At 43.6% G+C, this 23304-nt stretch overlaps 2 protein-coding genes across 10 annotated transcripts; one reads left to right on the top strand and one right to left on the bottom strand.

Annotated features, from left to right (window-relative positions):
• Nucleotides 1-351: 351 nt before the first annotated feature.
• LOC147796502 (uncharacterized) lies at nucleotides 352-3947 on the top strand. The gene has a single exon (XM_087147335.1). It carries the CDS (start codon nucleotides 1365-1367, stop codon nucleotides 2925-2927), a length of 1563 nt encoding a protein of 520 aa, XP_087003461.1. The 5' UTR covers nucleotides 352-1364; the 3' UTR covers nucleotides 2928-3947.
• Nucleotides 3519-23304, bottom strand: LOC147796503 (pleckstrin homology domain-containing family M member 1-like). 9 transcript variants are annotated; one of them, XM_087147329.1, is made up of 18 exons: nucleotides 23168-23304; nucleotides 21615-21780; nucleotides 18283-18347; nucleotides 17520-17602; nucleotides 17035-17075; nucleotides 16749-16827; nucleotides 16055-16150; nucleotides 14943-15093; nucleotides 13691-13837; nucleotides 11823-12650; nucleotides 10912-11030; nucleotides 9708-9812; nucleotides 8056-8158; nucleotides 7402-7524; nucleotides 6835-6947; nucleotides 6378-6509; nucleotides 5561-5731; nucleotides 3519-5036 (listed from the first exon to the last, which is right to left on the bottom strand). In XM_087147329.1, exons 3-18 carry the CDS (start codon nucleotides 18296-18298, stop codon nucleotides 4896-4898), a joined length of 2448 nt encoding a protein of 815 aa, XP_087003455.1. In that variant the 5' UTR covers nucleotides 18299-18347; nucleotides 21615-21780; nucleotides 23168-23304; the 3' UTR covers nucleotides 3519-4895. The 9 variants fall into 9 exon arrangements, with proteins under 9 accessions (XP_087003455.1, XP_087003452.1, XP_087003456.1 ...); XM_087147326.1 differs by lacking the exons at nucleotides 21615-21780; nucleotides 23168-23304 and adding an exon at nucleotides 19989-21579 and having other exon boundaries at nucleotides 18283-18488; XM_087147330.1 differs by lacking the exons at nucleotides 21615-21780; nucleotides 23168-23304 and adding an exon at nucleotides 19768-19976.

Consider the following 23304-nt stretch of genomic DNA (forward strand, 5'->3'; position numbering starts at 1 on the left):
AACCAGGGAAAAGTCGATGGGGAGAGATTGATTGTATCCGTTGCAAGAAGAGTCAGTTTTTTTTATTATGAGCCGAAACTCCACTTGTTGGAATTTATCGCGAAAAACTAAATGAGTGGCATAGGAGACAAGTGCTGTCTTGGGGAGGCATGTTATGCCTCCTTGAGTAATTTCACATCCCACGCCAAGATGTTAGGAAAAATTGCACATCTTCCGCGACTGCTGACCGACTCCCCCTTTTCACTTGTCACCCCACCCTCCAAATCACTCTTCAATTTTCATCAAGTAAGAAAATATCCTAAAAAAACCTCTACCAAGCGACCACTTGACAGTTTTTTTTACCGAGTAAGAAAATCATTGAGCTCAAATTTATGCAGTGAATCTCATCGACTACAGTATTAAAAATTTGATACTTTTGCGGATCACAGGCCCTCTAGTCGTATTAATTATCCAGAGGCAAAAATAGCCCAGTAAAGTCTACCGCTGTAAATGGACAAGACAAACAGACCGGATCTCACGCTGTTAGAAAAGCTTCTTGATTCCATGTCTTTATCACGTCTCACTTGCATTGTTTGTAATTCAAGATCAAAGGACCTTAAAATAGACACACAAACACCTTAAAGGCTGGCAGCTGGGCTGCTTGTGAAAATGAGGTCAAACAACCTATGCGGTCGGCAATAATTAAACCATGGACCCATTCTACAACCAGAACAATGATTAGACAAAGGGAACTGTGTTATTTATTAGGTGACTGTCGGTTGAAGGGGAAGCGTCATATGCGTGAATACTTCATGAAAATGTGTTTGTAGCGTGCGATAATATAAATAAAAGCTACAGGAGCCAAGTCCGCGACACTGATGGGTGACACCAATTCACGCCTGACGCAGACGAAACACCGCGCTGGAAGTGTCACAATTTTTATTGCTCTCTGAAGGTGTGGTGTACTTCGACCACTGTTCTGACTGATGTTCTGGTTGAGACTGAAAAGAATTTTTAATGTCACTGGAGGAGAACGTTGAGGTAGGGGATGCGACAAGTTAAGCTACAAGCGCGCGAAACTATAGGGCCAACCCCAAGAACGTATTTGAAAGTTGACTTTGTCGGAGATGCTTTTGAACAGCGGAGGAGGTTCGGACATCGTACCTATATAGCTGAATGTGCGGAATGTTTATAGTCTGAAAAAGACAAGCAAATGTTTGGAATACCTCTTTACTGGGAAAAACAGAAGTAATCCCTTTTCATTCTCACAGTAAGTTCAAGAGCAAACAAACTCTGCGGCCGAGCGAGAGGACTTTGATTTCTCAGAAAGTGTTCACACCTTTAGGGAGGCTACCTCGAAGCAAGAAACATTTGGATTAACTGGAATGTTTACATGGAATGCTAATCAGGAATTTGTCGGGACTGGAAATAATCCCCGAGCGCTGAAGACTTACCGTTCTGCTTGTCGTCCATGCACCAACAGTTTGATACCAGCAGATACAAGAGCAGAACTTTCCAAGATGGACGCCAAAAAGCACAGCATGAGTACTAGTCTCTGCAGCCACCGCGGAGGTCTGACGGCCAGGCAGCTCGACCGGCGCTCCGAACAGGCCCGGAACTTGAACAGCGGCGAGCAGAAGCTTCTGGAGACCACGCTTGGAAGACTTGAGTCCAAGGAGAAGAAGTCCGTCAAACTGTTGCGCCGAACCACCGAGGACTTGAAGAAGACTCTCCACGAGCTGAACATGGCCGGCAATTCCGTCAAGGTGTGGATGGAGTTGGAGGCACGAAACGCCGCCAACGGCGGTTGCCACCGTAGCCCTTTCGCCAATGTGGAGGAAAATGGCGGGAAAGCAGACTTGTCCGAGTACAGCCGCTATCGTCTGCCCAGGATCAGCTCGGCCGTCCCGGATCGCAGGCGCAGTAACGATGCCCTCGCAGCCAAGGGCGCGGGGCCGAGAAGGTACAGCGAGAACGACTTGGCCTTGGCCAGCCAGCTTTTGCAGTTGAAACTCAAAAAAGGCGATACGTCGACGGCAGATAAACTGTTTCCTGAGACCGACCCCGGGTCGGTCGACAAAACCTGCAGTTTCGGCGGCCCGTCAACGCCGCCGGGTTCCGGTTCTCCCAAACTTCCGAGCAGCAAACTCCTTGGGAGGCACGCCTGGATCAACAGCGTCTATATGACCGATTCTCCCCGAGATTCCCCACACAGCTCCCCACGAGATTCCCCCCGCAACTCGCCAAAGCTTTTCCACCGATCTACGGAGATTCTGCACCGGTCTGTATCCAACGAGAGTCTGGGACTGAATTCACAGTCTAGTGCCAGTCTGAGCGAAATATCTATCGATGTGAACGTGATGCCGGTTTCACCGGATGAACAGCGCAAGCCCTCCTCTTCGCCCCGATCTCCTAAACCTACATTCTCATCCTTGAAGCCTCAAGGAGTAGATGAGACAAACGCCCGTATCGCGGACAGACCGGACACACCTGCTTACATGCCACGCCCACCGCCCTCCTCTCGCATCCAGGTCCCAAACATCAAAATTTCTCAGAGTGGACGCATGCAGCCAGTCTTTGAGCTAGCAGACGTCGACCCTCTAGTTCCTACACATGTATCTCCCTTCAACGCCCCTCCCCCATCTTGGCCGTCGGCAAGCGCGCCGGCCTCCGAGTGGCGTGTGGAGAAGCCGCTACGGGAAGCGCGCCGCAAGGTGCTCCTCAACCTCCCAGCTACCTTCGCCGCCTTGTCCCGCCGACGTCACTCCAGCCCGGAGAGCCAGGACGAAGCCGTCAAAATCTGCCGGGAGAGATTCTCCGAGATAATGGAAAAACGGAGGGCGAGTGAGCAGTCCGATTTGCAGGCCAAGGTAAAGGAGTTTTTGGAAAAAACCATGTCATCGTCGTCGTCTTCAAATTCGTCCTCTGAACCAGCCATCGACGGCTGATTCTCCCTTAAAAACTGCAGATGTGCTCAACCGGTTACCAAACTACGCGAGTGGTACCGAGAAAAACGAATTCTCCAGCAGACTGGAAACTTGGACCTCCAAATGAAGACAACTACATAGTCAGCAGCGGGAGGCCTTTCAAAAAGAAATCTGTAAATGTGTATAAATGACACCCCCAATTCTCGGACTTGTAAATAATGGTGTAGTATTGAGTTTGTAAAACGTGTACATGCTTTTCAGGCCTCTTGAATGATGCAGTGTTCAAATGTCTGCCCCACATACCTTTATCATGATACTGTCGTGTTTGTCTTGTTCCCTATAAGCCCGTTGGCAACATTAATACAACTTTACATATTGATAAAAGGGAACAGGCTATTTTCCCTTCAGGCTGTGTCCGAAACGGGCCTCCCAGAGCTACGGCTAGGTCTATTCTGCTCTTTAAATCTCGTTCATTATTACCCGATCTCATTTTTCCCCTGTAGGAATACTTCAGTTTTTACTCAAAAGGACAAGATGTTAGAATTGCAAAAGCTTTCTTCACATCTTGTAATATCATTAGCTTTAGACAAAAGACTTGTGTAAACGTACAGGTGCATTCGGCAATTTGGTTTGCTTTATTACCAGTAATACTTGGGATTTTGATACAGATCGCATAGATCAATATTAAATTAGCATTACCCTCACAATTGAAAACTCACCAATTATACATTACACATTAGAAACATTTCGTTATGGTACATATCTGAGCATTTCATTACCCACAATAAGCTAATGTTTGCCAACAGTTTCCAGAAAAGTCACAGCTAAAGACATTGGTTTTTCAGTCGTGTTGACAACCTACCCATTGTGGACTCTGACCATGTTCGGTTGAAAAGCCCATTACATGTAGTTGTTCGAAGCTCAGTTTTATGACATATTGCACATTGAATTCCTTGATGCAATGTTTTCTGTCCCAGTTGCACAAGGTTCTGTAGTTCATTTTGTAAGCAGAGTTGCGTAGAATAAATGCTGCAGAAACAATTTCTGAATCTGTTTGCAAATTGTCCAAAATTCCATGACAGAAGATACTCTATGACAAGATACCTGTGAAACAAGTGTTACTTTTAAACTTGTAGCAAAGAATATACGGCTGCTAAGGAAGGCATCTTCCAAGCGATACAAACTTGTGTGCGAAGCTTTGTTAAAATTGGCCTCACCAGACGCGTGTGGATTGCAAAACTGTCACCATGGAGTGTTAATTAAAACAAAAAAGCCAGTCATATAAACATATGGGTATTCATGTTACAACCTCATTTATCTCCCGTGGATCCGAACAATAGGTCGGTCGTGTACCAGGTAAGGTGAGATGCAACAAAATGCTAGCTTTGATTACAAAAAGTACAGAGCAGACCTGGCACCGACACATCACACGGCCCGTTTCCGCTGGTCAGTTTTCAGTGGTTGGTTTGCGTGGGTCAGTTTCCCATGGTCACTTCCCACGGTCACTCCAGAAAAATGGGCCCTTTGTTGAGTAATGTGAATACAACCTTAAAACACATACAGTGCTTAGGGGTTTATATAAAGTTGAAATAGGTGGAGGACACGAGGTTGGAAAAAAAAACAGCGAAGCACATACATGTTTCAGGTTGATTACAAATGACTCACTTCATGTAAATTGATGAGAATCACAAGTCCCCAGGCTTCTTTGCCAGGAAAATGTCTTAATCCTCTGAAATCAGCCACTGTGCAAACCCAGAATTCTCACCTGTCCCAAAAGATCTTTCTTAATCATGTAAATCCTCCAAAGGCCTCCTGGGGAACTCTGGAAGATACTTTCGGCTACGTTAGGACTGATGTATTTTTGTAACTTATAGTGCTGCCGATGTCATTATGAAGATACATGTTCAATGAACTAAAAATGTTTATAACTACATTGTGGATACCTGCACCTACTGGAGCTGTCATGGGGTTTAAATTTTTTTGGTCTAGTTATGTAAATGGGGACGCAAAATCCAGATCTTGGGGTGACGCCTGCAGTTGCTGATTTCTGAGAAGGCGTCGCTTGCATTTTGGGCATGGCGTCACGTCTGACTTGCAGGCCTTGTGGAAAACAGTTTTACAGGTATCACACTGCGATGCAAATAAAGATTGAAGAGACCATTTAGATTTGCCCCCAAAAAACCTGTCACCGTTTCTGTAGGTGTTCAGACTTCTTTGGTTGGCAAAAGACTAGGGGAGCTATATTTCTTGTGTTCATTCAGTGTAATCTGTTAAATCGAGTAAGCCAGACTTTTGGGGGTTCCATGCCTTGGTTTCACTTTTATGAAAATGTGGCTTAAAATATTTCGATATACTTAACCACAAATTTTAAAATCTTCATCAGCAAAAGTGACATTAACTTGTAGCGAAGTTTTATTTCAGTCCTTTTTTTTCTCAGGTGCCAAAGAAAAATGTTAACCTCGCATTCAATTCAATATGGCCGACTGGTGAGTAAGGCCAAACAAGATAGTTATTGCAGAAAGACTGAGATTATAATTAGTTTTCAGAGCTTAATTTGTGGTTAGGTTGGGAGACAAGGACAGGAAAAACGTTTTGCCAAGTGGTTGAAAGCAGTAATATACTCCTGAAAAAGAGGACGGCTACAAGCTACTTACTCGGACAGTCAGATCGGTGTCAAATGGATAGATGATCTTGGGACTCTCGCAGATGAGACAGATGAAGCCTTTCTGACTACAGAGGGCACACTGCTGGACGTGCTTGGCCGCAAAGACAATGACTTTCCTCAGAAAGTGAAGCAGCACGCCCGATTGCACTTGGAGAAAATCCTTGGAATTGTGCCAAAGAGACATTGGATGTTAAAGATTGCAAAATTTCCTTCCATTAAATCAGGCAATGCAAGATGCAAAGCAAGATGCAAAGCAAGATGTAACCCTAATTTGTTAATTTGCTCGAAGCATTGCTCGAAATTTTCTGAAGAAAAAAGATCAACCAAATGAAAAAATCTATCAAATAAAAACATCTAAAAGTTTCTTCATCTCAAATTACTAAAATCTCATAAGAGTGAACCTTCCTTTGTCATTTACACCCTTCCCTTAATAAGTACATTTAATTTGGAGTGAAAATACATCATTTTTATTATTATTAACCCTAACAGTCCCAAATCCTCCAGTTTCAATATGATTTTACATACACCCTAGGGGGTTAGGGTTAATATTATTCATTCGACCAAAGCAATATAACAGAGTTTAAGAGTGTACATAAAAGCAAATCAATGACAACAAAATTACAAGGCTGAACAAAGAATACGAAAGAAAACAAACAGGCAGGATGTGTGGACCAAGGGCGAACAACAACTGAAAAACCAGGACAAGACACGTGACTGTTATGTGAGGTAGGGACTGCAAAAGTAAAATTAACTACTGCGTTTTTATCTTGTCTGTTCTGCTCCGCTAAAAAGTAAAAGAAAATTACCATGACTGAGTACAGGTGCACATGGTCCAGCATGTACTCTCGTGGCCAGATTCTCTTACGGAGTCCTTCAGCAACTGACTGCTTACACGTGAACAGGTACGCCTTCAAGTATTTCAGCTGAGTACGTACTCGCTGAAAAAACATCAAGGATGGATAAAAATTGGACAATCTTTGGCTGAAGGAAAGATAACTTGTCTGGAGTAGATTTTAGGTTATTTAGTCTGTTTACTGTTTTTCAAGGCTTTTCCAAAAGTTTTATTTACAGTGTGTCTCAATTTCCCTTTGAAGCCTTCTTTTCAGAACTCTAGATCTTCAACTCTCAAAGTGTGAGATAAATATGTTAGGTTGTGTACTCCAGGTGCTACATAAACAACAGATGGCTCGCTCTAGACAGACTGAAGTGATGCCAAGGGTTGAATGGGGAAACTTTGTTCCTGAAGGAGCTTGTGAGACTCACCAAGACATTGGCAAGTTCAGAGGAGGCTTTGTAGAGCGACATGTTGCATTCCTTCACGTCGATCAGTGGCATCTCTTCAATCTGCTGCAGGAACAACTTGGTGTGCACAGCAACTACATGTTAGGAGAGAAAGGTATGTGTGAGGTGAATAGTAACGTTAGTTACGTTTGGACCTCCACTGCTTGTCAAAGCTAATAACCAGTCAAAATATATTAAGTATCAGATAGAATTTCGACTGGCAACCCCTCTCACCTAAATCAAACATTTCTGTGTTCAGCAGATTTTTTCACCAACACAGGACAGAATCCAGAACCAAATTTTGGGAGGGGGGGTTGGGGGAAGGTAAAACAGTTCAAAATTTCTTTGTATAACCTCTTGGCCTTTCTTAGAGGTGAGACTAAATTTTGGGGTTCTTTACCTTATTTAGAAAGAAGGGAATCGAAACAGTCCCCAAAATTGCTTGTTCTTGGGCTGCAACATCCTGTTGGCCATCCCTCCCTTCCAATCAATCAGCAGCAGAGGGCTGCTGTGCACCTGCTGTGGCCAAGACAAGCCAACAATATCTACCTTTGTGCTTACGGAAGTCCCAGTTGTACAGAATCCTAGCTGGAATGACGGCTTCATCATCCTTGTGACACTCGTAGCAATAGTAATTGCCGTCATAGCTACAGACCCGTGCCTTTCCGTAAACTGGGGGGGGGAAATGATTAGGAATTAAGAATCTGAAGGTGATGAATTCTACTTTCCACACGAACGTTAATCTTCACTCTGCCTTCACCCTCATGGTGAAAACCAGCAATTGCAAACTTCAAAATTTCACATCTTCAAGTGCTTAAGATGAGAACACTCAACAGTGTTCTAGCCGCAGTGGGTGGCACCACTAGGTACTGCAAATTTCCGCCCGGCTCTCAAATTGGGTATGCCGCCCAGCACGGAGTTTCCAAAACATGAACTGAAATATTACTGAAAACATACCAATTTCAAGCATCAGAAAGCGTTGAGACCCAGATGTGAAATTATGGGATATAATGTAGCCTCCCCTGAGGCTGCGTGCACATGTTTGTAGTCTTGGCTCAAGGCCAGCTGAACAGCAGTATCGATAGAGGGCGCAAATCCAGTATGGCTACGAGCCACGAGAGCTCCAGTCACCGCGCGCTACGCTTCACAATCCAAACATTTACCCAGCACTAAAATGGTCCTAGCTAAAACACTGACACTCACTTATGCCAACTGGCCTGGAGCAACCTTTGCACTGGTAATTTTGCTTGTCCAAGCCTTTCTCTCGACCAATCTCGGTGATCATCGCCAGTAGAGATTGCGTTCTCTGAAAGACAGAAAGTATCCCGCTAATATGCAGCCATCCTCCTCTTCCGGACAATTTTAGCATTTCAACAGAAGTACCGCAAATAAATTGTTCCTGTCCGTGCCTCAAGAATATACATTTATTCTCAAGAATGTCGCTAACCTCCAGTAACTACTCTTGTTATCTTGAACTCTTAAAATTCTATTCTGGGCCGTTTTCCAATACTCAACTTCGTCTCCGTCTCAGGCTTCATTCCCAAAATCAATCCCCGATTGTGGGCCTGAAGCATTTAAATTGCATTGGATTTCTGCAAATTTTGGTTCTGTTACATCTTATTTGATATTTTGTGGCACTATTAGACTAATTACTGAGCTCACAGCTTCAAAGTCAACTAGTTAAAAAACAGTTGAAGCCCACGACGGAGCCGAAGTTGAGTATTGGAAAATGGCCCTAATATACTTCAAATTCAATTTTGCCTGATCCTTAAGTTCTCCATATAATTCTGTGTTTATACTTCATCAACCTCTTCTTCCTACACAGAGAAACTGCTTGACCTTCCAGATGTGAATACTTTTTGGCTTTAAAGTAGGTGTTTTGTTTCACGGGCATGATACTTGGATGGAGATTTAAATAATTCGGCTAGAAATGTGTGGACATGTGTCTGCTGCACTGATCAGACAGTTGCCTGCACAACTGCTGGTGGACAACAACTATGAGAGATGCCTGAAATGGACACCTACAAAATCAGTGCATTGCCGCAACCAAAACCCAAAGACCCTAAAAAAAAGGAGGGTAAATCCAAGGCAAAGTCCACGTAAAAATACAACAAGGACAGCCTGGAGATAACTTGTTCCATTACAATTTGTTTCATGCGTGCCCAGGCGAGGTATGCTGTATTTTTATGTGCACAAAAAGAAAATATAAAGCTCAACACAAGGTATAAAACCACTGGATTCAGCATGGCGGACAAAAACTGAAAGCATGCACAAGGTAAGCAGAATGGGCTCACAAAACAAGAACTTTGAGACATTGGTTAAAATCAACATAAAACATGCTCAGCTTTTGGAAAGAATTAAAGAATTTAAATAGAATTAAAAAAAAAATTCCCACAAATGTGAGCCATGATTTAAATGACAAAACCAAGCAGGCTTGGAAGATACAAATCCATTTACATTATTGTTTGCCTCTACGGGCCATGGTCTAAATGGCCCAAGAGAATTACGTCATGCTTTTAAGGTAGAAACTGTGAACAAACAAGCAAAGAAAGATAAAGGCTTTGTTTTAAGAGCTCAGGTTACAATGTGCATGTACGCATGCTCCTTGTCAAGTTTATTTCATAGACTGCATGGAACAATTCCCAACACATATTTCTGCAAAGCTGTTGCTCTTGGCGTTGGAGGAAATTTTGTTTGTTTTGGTTGAAAGTGGAAATGCCAAAAAAGCTCATCTGGAGTCTTCAGGATGGGTGATTCTGCCCGTGAAGTGTTAGTGAATGAATTTTGTTTGTGGGAAGGGGAAGGGCAGGGCTTGGGAATCCAGAGGCTTTGACCTTTATCAAGAAGCCACTTACAGCGTCGGCGTATTGTGATGTTGGTGAGGTACTTAAAGGAATTACCTCAAAGTCTGAGGGCAAGTCGTCGAGGTCAGACGGACTGCGGACACGAGATGTTAACGCCTAGGACCAGAAGCAGGTATTATGTCACGTACGACAGCGGATTAAGGGAAGCCGAGGAGTCAGTGGCATAACTGGGGTACAGTTCGCAGGGGGCACTTGACAGCACTCATCTTCTCGAGGAAGTAAGTTTACTCTGTGAGTTTGGTCACAGTTGAAACACTGACCAAGGCAGACTGTCTCCAATTGTTTTTCCTCAACTCAACGTTGAGAGCAGGGCACATGGGAGGGCAAAAGCCTATACCCCCCCCGCCCAGTTATGCCACTGACAGGGATAAGAATTAACCTCTAGGCACCAGAAGTGAAACTGTGAGCACATAATGAGTGAATTCCATTCAGATAAAACAAACTTCTGAAACAATTTTGAACCCTTCATCTTGTACCTATCTCTAACCCCACAGTGTTTTGACCAGATACCCTGCTGCGATGCAACAACAGCAATCCGAACTTTATCAAAGATTCCAACGGGTCGGTCATCTCCAGCCAAACAGAGTCGGGGTCCCAGTCTACCGGCCACCACCAGATTTGAAGGCAAAAGTAATCAATGGGTCTGGCTTCTGTGGTCTACAATGCTAAACTGCCCAATGCCACAAGGTCCCACAGATAGCCAAGCATTCGGTAAGATTAGGGTTATGGGGGAATAAAAAGAGGGCTGTTGGCGTGACAGGAACATCTAAGTCTGGTGGCGTCAAGTTGACCATTCACTGGAATGCTTGGGTACCACACATCGAAGCAGAGCCACCAAAATTTTACAGTCAAAAAGTCCCGGACACCTGTGCTGTCCTTTGCAGCTCAACAGGCATAAGCTCTTTGCCATAAAAAAGCAAAATGTAACTGGATCTTGCAAAGCAAGTTTAGAGAATGTTTTTTAAGTGAAGAGGCTTTTTTCCCCTTGCAGTTGAAAATTCATTTTGGGAATTTATAATCAACCCTACTATGGAGGTCTCAGATCCTCAATAATGAAACAAAACCGAGAATGAAAAAGGAAAATATATGCACAAGCTCCATGGTGACTCATTCCGAGGGATCACATCACAAGATAGGCAATGGGGCGCAACTTGAGACTACAAAATATCAACAAAAGGAAAGTGTAAATACCTACCCCTTCTATGGGCGGGGCTTGATGGTAGTCTGTCCCTTGATCCAAGGCTTCTGGGAATGACGTAGGGGGCTGGGGGCCCTGTAGGCTATACTGCTGTAGCATGGTTTTGTAACTGAGTGCTGCTTGAACATGAACAAAAACTGATGAATTTATCAAATTGAGATTTTTAGGGCTTATATTTAGAACGGTGTCAGTTTTAACATGGATGAGTTTCGAGTCTGGAACTTAAAGTGTGAAAATGCTACTTCGCCTCAAGATACTGTGGGTTTTTATGGAAATCAAAAGATGGTAGCTTAGGTGCAAGTGAAATTGTTGGCAATAAAGTAGATTCTTTTTTTTTAATCCACAAAGGTAGCTAACCTTATAAATGGAAACTCATCACTTTAATAATTCCACAGACAAAAGCAGATCAAAACCAAAAAAAGGAAACGATGAAAGTGAATGAAAGGTTAAGAAGCAGCAGAGACTAGGATGAAGTTACAGCACTTCCTAAACCCATCTTAAACCCCCAAGAGCCACATCTGAGCTCAGCCTCAAGACTAGAGCTGTACCCGAAAGTCTTGGCTGTGGCTATGAGAGTACAGGTTGGCGTAGTGGTTCTTTTCTTGCCTTCCACCTCTGCGGTCCAGGTTGGAATCTTGGTTTTCAGTCGCTACATGACTCCGTGGGTTTTACCCAGAATATTCCTCTGGGGTTTTCCTCCCACCTCTCAAACTGTATTCCCGCTTCTCTTTGTCTCCTCTCAACAGGTTTCTTCAGGCTTGCGAGCTACAGTGCCAAAGGCACTTCTTGGTGTCATTACCAGAAATGATTAATAATGATAACAATCTATGGGAGGCAAATGCAGCTGCTCGCTGGTGGCTTTTCATGAGGGCACGTATCATCGCTATGACTTTCTGTCGCAGGCTTACTTTTAGAAGCATCCGGGGGTACTGATTCCTGGCTTGGCGTGTCCGGCGAGAGCTGGTTCTGAAACTCTGAAGACCAGCCGCTCATGGCCCCCAGGCTGTTGCCATGGACATGCTGGGGGTCTTCCTCATTGCCGCCCTCATCGGGGCTTCCCTTGGCTACATCTGCCGGTGGTTGCACCGCCTCAACAGCGCCCTCTTGGGTCCCTGTTTGGTGGTCGTCGTGGGGTGTCTCTGGATTTGGAGTTGCATTTTCTTTGGCGTCGTAGATGTCGGTCTGGCTAGGGATGTGTAAGTTGGTTTCTAGGATACTGAATGGATTAACTGGTTCCCTGCCTGACACATCTTGCTTCACATTAAGTTCAGAGGGTTTCTCCTTTCTTTCCGTCTGACGTTCTTCCATGTTCACCTCAAATTCTTTGGCTTTGCTGTCATCAGCCGCCTGATAAACTGTTTCAACTCTGTCACTCTCGACTTTGGAGTCAGTGTGGTTGGCAGGACTCTCTGATACCATGTGGATGACGATACTATCCTCATAGCTGTCCTGTCGAATTTCAGGCAGGTCCTTGTCCGAAGCAGGCAGGCCTCCCCCGTTCTCTGGAGTGGTTGGGTCTGCATCAGTGGAAATGGTGAGCCCACCCATTCTCAGCAGGGTGGATCCATCCTCGGAGGGGCTGCGCAGGAGGGTGCTGCTGATCTCACACTCGTGGAAGCTCTCTTCAAAAGACAGGCCCCTGTCCCTAGGCGGATGGGCGCCATCCCCTTTCGTCTTAGTCACCAGCAGATCCTGTGTTGTTCGGTCTCCTTGATGTATTCCTAGAGGAGGCCCACCTGAACAAGGGGGAAAAAAATCTCAGAATAACAGAAACAACTTTTAGCTGTCTGAGTGAATATAGGGACCTACAGCACTGAACACAGTGCTGTGTTTACAAGTCCTTTCACAGGTCCGGTCATAATTAACGGGGTGGACAATGACAAAAGAATGCTTTTGTCACAGCTCATTTGAATAGCTTGTTAATTGGCTTAAGACTGAACGACTAGTGATGGCCTTACAGGGACTAGTGATGGCCTTATAGGGACTTGTGATGGACTCACAGGGACTTGTGATGGCCTGACAGGGACTTGTGATGACATTACAGGGACTTGTGATGGCCTTACAGGGACTTGTGATGGACTTACAGGGACTTGTGATGGCCTTACAAGGACTTGTGATGGACTCACAGGGACTTGTGATGGCCTTATAAGGACTTGTGATGGACTCACAGGGACTAGTGATGGCCTTACAGGGACTTGTGATGGACTCACAGGGACTTGTGATGGCCTTACAGGGACTTGTGATGGACTCACAGGGACTTGTGATGGCCTTACAGGGACTTGTGATGGACTTACTGCTGGAGTAGTATTTGTACTACTTCAACAAAAATACAACTGTGAATAAGCCAATTTGACATTCCAAGAACCCATACAAAAAATGAACTACGTCCTGAGTCACTCGGAACAATCAATATGAGTGTACAAGATCGGCTGTGTCGGCATGGCCGTACCCACATCCATGAACACCAAACAGGGTCATGCCGACCTGATGTCACATGCTTTGGTCACAAACGACCTTGTCTTTTTGAAATACCAAATGACTTATTCTATATTCATGGCGCCTAAACTGGCAAATTTTCAAAACTTTTCTCTTAAGGTGATATCATTGAAACTTATGAGTTCACATTTGTTAAAGGTGCGTCTTTCTGGCAAATGTACATGAAACACTGATGGTCAATGCACTTACATATCGCAATAATTGAACACGTGCACTGGCAAACGTATTAGTGAAAGTTCTCAACTGAATTCCAAACTGGTGCTAAGTTTCGGACACTCACCTGTGACGATTCTCTTGGAAGTGTTCGGGTTGCTCTGGGTCCTCTCCCTGGGCGATTCCCAGGAACCCGCCAGGATCATAGGGGCCGCTCCCCACACATTCAGCAGAGAGGAGTTGAAGGACAGTTGGAAGGTGAAATTGACCAGGCCTGCCGGGACGGGAAAAACAGATGGAATTTGTTGCCGTAATCCAAACGTTATTCGAAAGGGCTGCAGCAGTGGACAAATTCTAAAACTGGAGCTGGTACTCACTGTGTGACTTGCCACTACACGCCCAATCGGTGACAAAAGAGAACATGATGAACTGGAACACTGCTCTTTGAATGCGCATACAAAGGCGACTCATTGTTTTGGGTGAATTTATTTATTTTCTTTATCAATTGATTGGCTTTTTTTTTTTTTAAATGATAATCACCTTGGACAAGGTTACACCAAAGTGAAGACTACATTAGCCCTATCCCCCTAAGGTGTATGTAAAAGCATACTGGCATTTTTTGTAGGATTCAGGACTATTAGGGTTAAAGAAGCCTTCACAGAACAACACCACCAGGGTATAAAGGAGCACAATTTTGTACAGTTTTCACAATAAACCCATTCCAAATCACAGTGCATCTGTAACCTTCAAACATGATATTGGTGTTGACCGTAGGGGTTAAACAATGAAGTCCCATGCATTCAAGGGAACAGAGATAAAAGTTGGCCACCATGGATCAGAGGCAGTGACAGCTATCTCAAGTAAACGAGGCTCCTTCTGATAGTATAAACTGTTAAGCAAACATGAGCCATTCCAGCAGGTTGAGGAATGTTTTGTGACATTTGATCAACTTTTAAAATGAGGTATACAGGTCTGATCAGGCTGCATGCAATCTTTTGAATACTTTTCTTCGAACTATCTGACTAAACAAAATTAACAATCTAAAAAATGCTCTGAAACATTCCAGGACAGGAAGACTAAGAGGTACACTATTAGCAACAGATTGGGAATAGTACCTACTGAATATCCAAAAGTCATCAAAACATCATGGAATGACCCATACGTTCCTGTCGGTATGTTTCGCTTTGCTGCAGAGAATGGTCAAATAAAAGTGCCATAACATTTTTCTCCCTGCCCTAGATTGGTTAGTCCTGTGTTCAAATCTGTCTGGTAAAAGCCTGAGTACAGGTTACAGGATGGAATGATGCTCTAATGCTAGACAATGAGCAACACAGTGTCTTGTCCTGAGACATGACTCCGCGTAATAAACTGTGACGCACCTTGCAGATAGTTTTTCATGATGTGCGGCTCTTCCGGGTCGCGCAAGAAGGACGTTCTCTTGTAGTGGCTCTGAATCACCTTCACGTCAGACAGCATGGCGTCCATGTAACTATCCATGAGGCCGTCGTTAAGAGCTAGTCTAACCCATGCCTGTTGGCCAGGCAGAAACAAAATAATGGTCAGGGTTCATACACCCTTGTGAAAAAAAATTTGAGGACTATTCCAGGTCCAAAGTTTGATTTTTCCAGGACTTAATTCGGGTTCTGACAGTGATAATCGCACCACGAGGTAGGCCTATAGTGTACAGAAAGCTGGCGATCATAAAAAAATAAACTTCCCCTAGTCCATTCAACATTAAGGAAAAAGGATCGACACAGTCACAGTTTTACTTTTACAATGAGTTTTATTGGTTTATAATGACTGGAAATATTTAATTGTGTATTAAATAAAGTACGTAAGTTTAACAGAGAATGATTTCATGATTATAGCCACAACAGACAGTTCACAATGGAGCTACAAAAAAACCGAAGGTAAAAGTTGACTACAAGAAAGTTTAGTAATGACATCCTTGGTGCCCCGTGCATGCAAAATAGAGAGAACCACATTGTGGGCACCATCTAAAATTGAATTCGCTCAGAGTGCTGCGTGCAGCGCGCGTGTGTTTTCGAGTGTGGAGACCATGCATGGTGAATAATGTACAAGTGTATTGCACCGCGCAACAGCAACAATGTACGCAGGGACGGATTGATTGCGGTAAATTTTTGGTCACAGTTTATTAGATCATTTTTGTCTCATTTTTAAAGTGACATTGATTTTACTGCAATTTCCAGAAATTTCCAGGACTTCTTTTAAAAATTAAGCATTTTCCAGGACTTTCCAGGATGGGTATAAAATTCCAGGATTTTCCAGGTTTTCCAGGAGGTGTGCGAACCCTGAATGGTACTCTTGCATCATCAACCACCAATCGGCAATACTTTGGCGACTCCAAGAAGATACATAAGAACTGTCATGTAACTTTGTGAAACTGGTCCACATCTGGTTGTTTTTTTTAGCTTTTCTGCAAAATGGGGTCTTGTTTTTTTGGGCGGGGGAGAGGTTTAAATCATCTTACCCTGCAGTAGCCAATCTCTGTGTTGACCTGGGTTAACCCCTTAAGTTGGGAAATGACATCCTTGTGGGTGAACTTCATCAGAAATGGCCACGGAGTCTATAAGATGCAATGCAACAAATTTTACATCTTACACATACATTCTCAGAGAAATGCACTGGTGGCTGACAAAAAAAACCCAATAACCTGCTCTAGAACATCCCTACTTTCAGAAAGCGTCAATTCTCCCATTCCTCACAGTGAGTTTTTGTGGGCGAGGGCTTTTCAAGACACCGAACCTTTCATTCATGTCAAGCATTTTATGTGATCACAGAGTTTCCTGGTGGCTGTCAGGCTCACTGTAAGTGGTCATTTTTTTGCCAAGAATTGTGTGGGAAGAAAACACACCGCTGTCAAGCGTACAGCAAAAACACAAACCCTAACACTCCTCAGTCCTCCAACAGGTGAAGGATTGAGGAGGGTTAGGGTTAAGCACACCAGAGGGCGTCTCCCTCTGACAATGATTTTTGCATTTATCAACAGAGGACTACAAAGTGCATGGATCCCACCAGGTTACCTAACTCTAACATTCAGCAGAGTCTTAAATTTCCATGATTTCCACCATTCCAATAATTCCACAAAACAGTACTTTTGAAGATTATCGTTAACTTGGTTGAATTGTTCACTCAGTAGGCACCGCACATGTATGCTCACGTACTTTACTGCTGTATGACTCCTTCAGATGGTGGAGAAGCACTGCTTCAATCAGATTGCAGATCCTGTTGGCTATTTCTCCACTGAAACACAACAGAATTGCATAATTTTGCTCGTGAACTCTGAATAGTATGGTGGACTAAGACCAAGATGGACAACACCAAAAAGTGGCACTACGGCGGTAAGGAAAACATTGGACAATCTCGGATTTAGTGGTGACAGGGTTGCTCAACCTTTCGGCAGACATGTCTCAATGCTCCAAATTGCTGTTAATTTCTTAATCTCTTTACCTTCGTATTGCTGAATCCGATGAGATGTGATCCTTTTGAAGCTGAAACCAAAAGACGCTTTTGGTAAGAAACACCGAGGATTAAAATGCTCGCTTTGTGATTTGTGGTTTTGACCCCCCCTCCCCTCAACCTAACAGGACATTTGTTTTGGTCGGAAAACTTCTGACGTCGGTAAAGACAAACACTGCACAACGAAAGTCTGTGGCTTCTTTTTTTTGTTCTCAAAAATACAGTCTGCAATTAGAAGCAGACAGTGCTATTAGGTTTAGTTCCATATCAGGTGTAGATTTGGATTAAAAAATAAGGGAAATGTTGATTTTGTTGAAGGTGAGTTCAAATGTTTTCATAAGTTCTAGGAGAATAACTTGACAGGATGGTCATTTGTGAAGGGTGTGTAAGGGTGGCAGGAGGTTAGGGGGTTGGGGAAGAGCCCCCAACCCCTGCATATGACCCAGGCAATTCAGTGACCGTGACAACCAAGCTACCTTCTTGATGGAAGAGGACAGCTCCCGGCTGAGATAGTGTTTGAGGGAGGCCAGCTTCGCTGCCTCCATCTCATCCATGGATCCTAACAAGGGGACGAAAGATCATTTTGAGGACCACAAACTTTTTTATGACATCTTCGAAGTATGGCATGTTACTATGTTTACTGTCCTTAGAGAAATCGGCACAATTACAGTCAAACCTTGTTAATAAAAGCACAGTTAAGACAACATTCTGCTCGTAACAGGGAAATTTTTAGGTCTCAATTCTTTGCTCTTCATTGTTTTCATTCTTGATATCGCAAGGCTCCTTTTATGACAAGGTAATTTGCCAAGTCCACAGGACTTATTAACGAGGTTCAACTGTAAATTAGGTTTATCAAATACATGCACTGTCTTGGCCGACCCAGTTTATTTCGGCTAGGTGCCTTCCTGAACCTGTCACAATCCTCCACTCAGCAGGAAACAAACGACACATTCTTCAAATCACTTTTGCTGAAGGCACCAAAGTCCATGTAAAGTAAAAACAGATACTGGGCTGCTCCTCTCCTCAGTGTCACAGAAATTCCAAAACTTCAAGATAGATTTTCCAGTTTTTGAAGGCTACAGGGTGTGGATAAACATGATATTACATGCATTTTTTTTCAGAAGTTGGGCACACAGATGCACTTTTGAGCATGACATGTAAAGAATCCACTAGTACACATTGCACCAGAAACTGCGCTTGTTTTCTTAACTAAAAGATGTGAAAAGCAAAGTAACTGACCTTTCCTTGAAAACATGTTGACGCTCTCTTTGAAAGGAAGTAGGCCTACAGAACTTGGCAGACTTCTAACCCATATCGGGGGGGGGTGGATCAACTTGGTCAGGTCAGGTCAGGCGTGGACCCAAGAACAATCCGTGGAGAAGAGCAAAATCGAGGATTAACACCTAGTCACATCAGTGTCGTCAGCTATACTTCTCTGCGAAGACCTTGAGTAATTTTAATTTAATCCTAATACGGCCGTTTCACGATAGTGCGCCACCAAGAGTTTGCAACGCATTGGCCAATCACAGTGCGCGAAATTTGTCGACCCAATGCGCGTTTGGAAAGGGTCGACAAATTTCGCGCGTTATGATTGGCCAACGTGTTGCAAACTCTTGGAGGCGCGCTATTGTGAATCGCCCGTATTGTTCATGACATCTGGAAAAAAGTAGATATTCATAATCAGGGTTTGACTGAGCCCAGGATGTGCCTTTTTGTCACTTGCTGCCATGTCTGTGTATGCCTTGTCAGCTAACTTTTAGAGAGATATATATCAGCCAAAATGACTTTTTTGGAGAGGATTTGATTGAGAAAGTGGAATTCTGGATTGAAGTGATTTACCGCTGGGCAGTTTAAACTGTTATATTCGAGTCCATCACACATACGTACATGTATAATACAGAATTGACCTCATCTGAAAAAGAGAACCCAACTACGGTACATGTAAATGTATGGGGAACTAGGGGGACTCCTTTATAGTACATATAACTCTACTGTACCCCATTAAAATTACACAGTAGCAGGATTTCAGTCATAACTTAAGTTTGGCAGCTTAGACGAGTTGCCACGGCTACAGTAACAAAACAAAAATGAGCCAATTTCGACATCATTGTTACAACTGTGAATGTCTTCCCTTGGATGTGCCAAGAAAGATGAGAAGAAATGCAGAACAAAGTTTTAGAGCTATTAGCAATTTAAGACTCATCTGCATTTGACATGTTTATGAGTTTTGTGATGCACAATTGCAATGGCGCGACAGCAAATACCATTGATGACGAGTAGGCCTGAGGATATGGCAGTTTTCCAATATTCAACTTCGTCTCCGTCTCATGCTTCGTCTCCGAAACCAGTCTCCGATGTGGGCCTGAAGTATTCAAATCAAATTAAGGAACTGTTTACCCATTTCGCATCCTTAATCATGATGTTCTGTGGTACTGCGCTTACAACTTCAAAGTAAGGTAGTGAAAAAACACTTTAAGCCTGAGACGGAGCCGAAGTCAAGTATTGGAAAACGGCAAAGTATACCATTTAATTTACAGGCCCAACATTTGCCCACTCAGTAAGTAGGCCTAGCATGAGAAAACGAACCCTTGTTTGCAATATGCCTAAGGCAGGCTATATTGCAAACTGGCTTCGTTTGTTTACTTCTCTAGTGGGTAACTTGTTACACCATTACACCAATTCCCACAATTTTGCACTCTGAAGAGTCCTAAGACTCAAATTTACTTAGCCTACGCCAACAGCAGAAAATCACAGAAGCAGCAGTGGGAACTTCTTCTTGGGTGTTGTGTCCAAAGATCGCATAGTTTCGCTACGATCTGTCGTTGTGTCCCCCATAACGTACGTGTTAATTTCTCTAGGTCAGGTTACCAGATTTTAGTTGATAATAGAGTTGTGCCCAGTCTTTCCTGTATTTTTATAGAGAATTTTTAAAGGAGATTACATACCGCACTGTTCTGTACTACGTGTGACAGTACGGGTAAAACAAATTCCACCCTCCGCCTCGGAACGGTCGAAGTTATGGAGGAAGTTCCGGCCCACAGACGTTGTAAACGCCTAGGCCACCAGGTCCTATTCAAAACTAGCTACGGGGAATTTTCTAGCCTTTCATCAAGGCCTTCGCGGCTGTGTTCATGTGTAGCTGCAAAGCGGCTGGACCGGAGACCACGTGAACGAGTGGCGCAGCCACGAGGCCTTTCTCAACTTGTCAGGAACTTCTTATGATTTTCTTCATGTTTTCGGGTTTTGCTACCCCGTTGGGATAGCACAAATCTCAACCAATCATAAGCGAAGGGGTCAGCACACATTAACCTATAAGACTTAAAGGTTTTCATGGTGAAAGAAACTAACCTATTATGCGTATTGAAATTATACAAAAGATGGCGAGCGTGTCAAGTGTGTCGGCGGTCGTGAATGGGCAGGCTAGTTGTCTGTCAGTGAGCAGTATTTGGACAGTTCTTCAGAATATGCTGCTGGAAAACTTCACCTTACCGAGTTTAAATCATAAAAGAAATGCTACATAAATATGAAATTTGGCCTCAAAGTGGTTGCTATAGAGATGATAAACTATTTCCATTTTCAAGCGATCTCTTGCTCTTTTTCCCGCTTAATTTCTCAATTTTAGAAGTTTTTCCAGAACAGGGAGACACTATATACGATAAGCCGGAATCTCAATTACACAATAAAATCAGTTCTATGTAGCTAGAATTTTTTGTTTGACTTTCATGAGTTACACTTGATACTTCTGCGCAGCACGATCTATACATGTGTTTTTCATGAACAAAACCGATACCGCCACAGTACACTGCGCGGCCTGTTACCCGCGACGTACCGCGGCGGCGTACCGTACCGGTATGTGCACGTACATGTACATGCACGCACATGGAGATTCTCGACGGAGCCGGTGTACCGTTCATGTGAATCCTGCGTGTATAGTACATGTAAAAACTGGGGATTTAATACAGTGAATTTCAACAATTCCTGGCACTTTTATAACCTCGATTTCGTTGTTTCGAGTCTTCAAAAATCACAATTCAAACGAAAAGTGATCTCCTGGCCACAACCGTGACTTTCCAGAGAAAAAAAACGGAGGCCAACCTCTTCACGATCGAGGGTCAACGGTCACGGTGGCGCTATTTTGGTCCTAAAAGGTCAAAACAAATCGAACAACTTGTTAAAGGTTTTGAACATTAACTCCCAAAGCCTACGAAGCAAAACTGCAGAGTTCCAATCATTACTTGAGACAGAAAAACCTGATGTAATTATAGGTACAGAAACATGGCTACAGGATGGGATCTGTTCTAGTGAGTTCGCACATCATACCAAGTCTTTTGCCGTGAATCTGACACTACCGGTGTGGTGTCTTGATTGCATTCCGCTTGGATCTAATTGTTTCACCGGGGTGAAGAGTTACTTACATCAGATGCAGACTGCGAAATGTTGTGGACTAGCCTCCATGTCGTAGGTCGTCCTATGCTATACATATGAGCCTTTTACAGAAAACACCAAAACTCAGCCACTACAGATCAAAAGCAGCTCTCAGATCTTGAAACTGCCATTGCAAAATTACCTACCAGTAGTCAACTTGAATTTTCCTGGCTGGAGACTTCAATTTGCCTGATGTTGACTAGTCAAGTACGGTAACTGCTTCAAACCAGGGGGGAGGTATGCTGCGATCAGCAAGCAGATGATAAACATTGCCGACGATCACAACTTACACCAAGTTGTTACACACTGCACCTACACGGAACAGCCACATATTACACTTAGTGTTTGCAAATGTCCCATCACTTGTGCAAAATGTACACATATTACTGGGGATATCGGATCACGACATTGTATTGACAGAATTCATGTCTTCTCACCACAGAGTGAAGCAACAGCGTAGAAGAATCTACCTTATCAAAAAGGGGAACTTTGAAAGCATTAAGAAGGATCTAAATAGCTACTCAGATTCAATCGACGATAACACAGTTAAAAAAGCAAGTGTCAACGAATTATGGGAGGATTTTAAGTCAACCCTAACATCATCTATGAATCAGCACATTCCTCCAAGATTGGTCACACCAAACAGAAACTTACCCTGGTTCAAACACACTCACAAAAGACTGAGTATACGTAAAAGGAAAGCATAGTATGACAAGGCGCGACACACCGGATCAGAGACAGAGACAGACTGGGAAAACTTCCGCACACTGCGTAAGGCACTGGATCGTAGCCTGAAGAAATCACGCAGTGAATACCTCTGCACAGTTGGAGAAAACTTGTCACCACAAATCACAAAGACTGCATCCGAATCTCATGTCTAGAACTAGGTCTAGGTCTTCGCTCCATTGGAAATGCGTGGAGACGGGTAGACAATAGACCTAGCTCTGAAACTGAGCCCGTTTCGGACACGGCCAAAGCTCAACTGGTGTTGCTCCATTAAAGACAGCAACCGGAATAGAAGCGTCTCCCCTAGATAAAGCTAACGCCCTGAGCAGTCAGTTTCAATCTGTCTTCACCCGGAAAGATTGTCAACACCTACCTATTTGTAGAAGTCAAACACCTTTCTCCATGGCCCCCATCAAAATTACGACACCAGGTATTATATTAAACTTCTTAAAGAGCTGAAACCCCACAAAGCAACGGGTCCAGATGGAATGCTACCTTCAGTTTTGAAAGAGTGTGCTGACAGCATAGCCCCATTACTCTAACAAATTGTTCAAAAATCTATCGACACTGTGAGTTACCCAACGACTGGTTAAAAGCTAATATCTCTCCGATATTTAAAAAGGAAACCGTGACCCAAGTAATTACCAGCCGGTCTCACTGACGTCTATACCGTGCAAACTAGTAGAGCATATTATCTACACAAGTGTCATGGACCATTTTAAGGAAAACAACATCGTAAAATTTAATGAAGAACAACATGGCTTCCGTAGGGGGCGGTCATGCGAAACACAATTGACGCTAACAATTAACGACCCAGGAAAAATACTTGACTGCCAAGGTCAAGCAGATGTCATCATAACAGATTTCAGCAAAGCTTTCGACACAGTTCCTCACAAATGTCTTTTCCTGAAGCTCCGACAGTCAGGTATCACAGGAAACCTAGACAGCTGGTTTAATAGAAAGTCTTTCTCACCAGGAGGACACAATCCGTTGTTTTTGGCTGGGGTTTCTACATCATATCAGTCAGGGTACAATCTGGAGTCCCTCAAGGCACTGTCTTGGGGCCTTTACTCTCCATCCTGTACATAAATGATCTCCCTGTAGGTATAA

The sequence above is a fragment of the Acanthaster planci genome, linkage group LG16 (assembly GCF_054643075.1).
Source record: "Acanthaster planci isolate LZ-2023a linkage group LG16, COTS_SCS, whole genome shotgun sequence".
NCBI classification, from domain to species: Eukaryota; Metazoa; Echinodermata; class Asteroidea; order Valvatida; family Acanthasteridae; genus Acanthaster; species Acanthaster planci.

Coding starts and splice junctions, on each gene's coding strand:
- LOC147796502 (XM_087147335.1), top strand. CDS start 1,365: ATGTTTACATGGAATGCTAATCAGGAATTTGTCGGGACTGGAAATAAT.
- LOC147796503 (XM_087147329.1), bottom strand. Junction 17,076..17,519: donor TGTCCTCTTCCATCAAGAAG/GTAGCTTGGTTG, acceptor TTTTGGTTTCAG/CTTCAAAAGGATCACATCTC. Junction 8,159..9,707: donor CATCACAATACGCCGACGCT/GTAAGTGGCTTC, acceptor TCTGTCTTTCAG/AGAACGCAATCTCTACTGGC.